The sequence below is a fragment of the Otolemur garnettii genome, unplaced genomic scaffold (assembly GCF_000181295.1).
Source record: "Otolemur garnettii isolate 467f Iridium unplaced genomic scaffold, OtoGar3 scaffold00173, whole genome shotgun sequence".
NCBI classification, from domain to species: Eukaryota; Metazoa; Chordata; class Mammalia; order Primates; family Galagidae; genus Otolemur; species Otolemur garnettii.
In genome coordinates, this window is record NW_003852568.1 from 2,175,376 (window position 1) to 2,179,280 (window position 3,905).

Below are 3,905 nucleotides of genomic sequence, written 5' to 3' on the forward strand. Positions count from 1 at the left end.
AAAAAAAAAAAAAAAAAAAAAAGTCCTCTAGAACAGATTAGCAAGACTCCCAGGTTCTGAGTGATTAATATGTATGTAATGTGTTTATGTTCCCCAGCTACCTAGTGTGAGCCAGGAGACCCTGAAACATAGTGGGATTGGACGAGCAGTGATGTATCTCTATAAACACCCCAAGGAATCAAGGTCCAACAAGGACATGGCAGGGAAATTAATCAGTATGTAAATTTTACTTTTTGTTTGTTGTGTTTATGTCTACTTAGAGAGAGACATGTACATATAAAAACTGTATTTTTACCAATATTTATTCATATTGGTAACGTCTGGAAAGTAGAATAGAAATTTTTTAAATAACTTCTTAGAGACACCAGGTTTTTCTCCTAGACTTAAAGTGCTTTTCAGCATATTTAGGTATGCTGTCCAGTATTCAGTATAGCAAGTTAAAAGCATGAGTTTTCTAGCTGTAAGTTAAAACAGTCTTAATTGGTTGTATTTCAACTTCAGCCATCTAGTGGTTATTATAACAAAGTAAAATACCTCAGAAAACTGAACAGTCGAGTAACTATACACCTAGAAATCAATAAATAGACATTTTAAACACCAAAAAAAAAAAAAAAAAGGGAAACAGGAGGGTTAGAATGCAGTCTGGGATTTGGTCATGCCTGAATCATGGATATGCCACTTGCCTACAGCATATCCTTAGCTTGGGGTTTAAGCTCTAAGTGTTGGTCTTTTGCTCTGTAAAATTGAGGCAATCATGTGTTTTCTTTGGGTTATTTTATTTATTTATTTATTTTTAGAGACAGAGTCTCATTTTGTTACCCTCAGTAAAGTGCTATGGCATCACAACTCACAGCAACCTCCAGCTCCTGGGCTTAGGCGATTCTCTTCCTTCACCTTTCCGAGTAACTGAGACTATAGGTGCCTGCCACGACGCCTGGCCATTTTTTTGTTGTTGTTTTGCTGGGGCCAGGTTTAAACCCACCACCCTCCGTATATGGGGCCTACTCACTGAGCTACAGTCACTGCCCTCTTTGGGTTATTTTAAAGATTCATTGAGCGGATGTATATAAAGCACAGTGCCTACCTAGCGCATGGTAAGTACTCGAGTAATACTTAGCTACTTACCACTGTTGTTGTTACTTGCATAATGGTCTCCAGAACCTTTTTGCATGTTCTTAATGATGCCAGAGAAGTTTAACTGAAATGCATGTAATTAAGTGCCATATTGTTTATGAAATTATTCAGTTTTAGGACGGAAATCCATATTTGTTTTTGTTATCCTCTGCATCTGCCCCTTGTTGGAAAGAAATTTTTTAAGCTTTAAGCTCAGCCCAGCGTGGTGGCTCATGCCTATAATTCCAGCACTCTGGGAGTCCGAGGTGGGTGGATTGCCTGAGCTGATGAGTTCAGGAGCAGCCTGAGCCAGAGTGAGACCCCCATCTCTAAAAATAGCCTGGCGTTGTGGCAGGTGCCTATAGTCCCAGCCCACTTGGGAGGCTAAGGCAAGAGAATCACCTGAGCCCAAGAGTTTGAGGTTGCTGGGAGCTGTGATGCCATGGCACTCTACCGAGGGTGACAAAGTGAGACTGTCTCAAAAAACTAAGTCTTTTTAAAGTTACAAAGATTGAAAAAGGAACTACATCAATATTTGAATACAGTAATTATTTTTCTATTGAATCTTTAAACTTTTAGAATATACATTTTTTCATTAAACCAGAGATGTAGTATCATCTCAGATTTTGTTAAAAATCTAAAATTTATTGTCTAGTAGGTGGTAAACTTTTGTTTCTTCTGTGCAGCCGCTTGTGACTTTTTTTTTTGCCTAAGACTGAAAGAAGTAGCATATTAAAAGATTTGGAGACCCCTGACAATCTCTGTTTTCTTCTTTGTGTAGCAACATCTGTGTTCTATCTGAAAGGTCCGTTAGCTTCATTATGTTTCAGAACTAAAACTTCATTTGGCCCTTTGGCCTTCACTTGCTGGACAGTGGTCATGTAGTAATTCTATTTCATTGTCATCTTAGCAGCTTTATGAAGTACGAACTCTACATCTGCCATATTAAACTATAATTTTTGCTACATGCCATGCAGTGGCTCATGTCTATAATCCTAGCACTTTGAGACACCAGCATAGGAGGATCATTTGAGCTCCTGGAGTTCAAGACAGCCCAACACAGCAAGACCCTTCTCTGTAAAAAATAAAATAAATTAATTACGTAAAAGAAAATAGTCAGTCCAGCTAGTTGATAACTATCAAAGTGGCTCAGATGTTACTTTCTTTAAATCTCTGTGGTGTGGCTCAGTGCCTGTGGCTCAAGTGGCTAAAGTGCCAGCCACATACACCTAAGGTGGCAGGTTCGAATCCAGCCCAAGTCCACCAAACAACAATGACGGCTGCAACCAAAAAATAGCCGGGCGTTGTGGTGGGCGCCTGTAGTCCCAGCTACTTGGGAGGCTGAGGCAGGAGACTTGCTTGAGCCTAGGAGTTGGAGGTTGCTGTGAGCTGTGGTGCCGTGGCATTCTACCCAGGAGGACAGCTTGAGGCTCTGTCTCAAAAAAAAAAAAAAAAAAAATCTCTGTGGTGATTACTGATTTAACTGGTATTTTCACCCTGAGTTTTCTGAGTCAGCTAGAATTAGTTATGATATCGGTATTATGCTGTGTTTGTATATAAATAATCCTGAAGTAATGGAGTCTTTAGGAAAGAGTAAATGTTTAGAATATCACATAACATTACAGTGCAATTATTGGAAAGAATGGTAGGAGAAATGCTATTTTGTCAACTAAACAATTGATTTTTTTCTTGTTGCAGATGAATGGTCTCGGCCTATATTTGGTCTTACCTCAAACTACAAAGGAATGACAAGAGAAGAAAGAGAGCAGAGAGATCTAGAACAAATGCCTCAGCGACGAAGAATGAACAGGTATGAGGGAACAGGTATGAGTGGAATAAATATCGTTGTTGGCAGTAATCAGAGGGTTTTTAGTAAATAAGTATCATTTGGAAACCTGCAAGATGATGAGGATTTCTTTCCTTTCACTTGATATTATCTGTGTGGTTCATAATACTCTTTTAATTTAAATGTGGTCGTGTGTGATGGAGCTCCTCTCCATCTGCCATGACCTTCCAGGGTCAGTTTGGTGGAATATGACCCTTCTCCCAGTTCTGATTTTGCTTGGTTTGCCCCAGCCACTTGCAGAAAACAACTTTCTCCCTCCCATTTCCAAATTCCTGGATTAAAAAAAATTGGGTTCACTTTGTACCAATATGCTGGATATAGTTGCACCCTGGAGGGCAGAGTTACTAGTTACCAGTATATGGCAGTTATGGCTCACCCCTAGTGAATTCTGTTATATGCCAGTGAATACTAAAATGAGTAGTACTTTTTAAAGATTATTAGAGATATTTTTCCTGTTCCCATTTATAAGAGCTAAGTAGGGTCTAAGTTTAGTATTAGTTTGCTCTGTTTCTTAGTTATAAGGTTCTAACATTCCTAGTGTCTCCTTGTTTACTTTTCCCCCAGCACTGGTGGTCAGACACCCCGAAGAGACCTGGAAAAGGTGCTGACAGGAGAGGAGAAGTAAGGTTTTGCATTAATTTTTCTTCCTAGACTATGTAGAATGCTTCTGTTTGCTGATTTAAAATGAATAGTAAATGAAATGATGTTATGGTTACATAGGTAAGGGTAATTTTCAGTTTAAAATTTATTGAATATTGGGTACTCTGAGGATATAAGGAAAATTGAAAGAAGAATTCATTTGGTAAAGATTTTGGGCTCAGCACCTGTGGCTCAAGTGGCTAAGGCGCCAGCCACATATACCCAAAGTGGTGGGTTCGAATCCAGCCCAGGCCCGCCAAACAGCAATGATGACTGCAACCAAAAAATAGCCAGGCGTTGTGGCAGG

General features: G+C 39.4%; 1 protein-coding gene across 3 annotated transcripts in view; it reads left to right on the forward strand.

The window, feature by feature from the left end:
• IWS1 (IWS1, SUPT6H interacting protein) overlaps window positions 1-3,905 on the forward strand; it is a 49,868-nt gene that overhangs the window by 36,927 nt on the left and 9,036 nt on the right. Inside the window, exons 10-12 of one of the 3 annotated variants that reach the window (XM_012811720.1) lie at window positions 98-215; window positions 2,812-2,923; window positions 3,524-3,580. In XM_012811720.1, coding sequence (XP_012667174.1) covers window positions 98-215; window positions 2,812-2,923; window positions 3,524-3,580 — 287 coding nt within the window. Of the gene's footprint in view, window positions 1-97; window positions 216-2,811; window positions 2,924-3,523; window positions 3,586-3,905 lie in introns of all 3 variants that reach the window. The other 2 variants (XM_023519376.1, XR_002775849.1) reach the window with 2 other exon arrangements.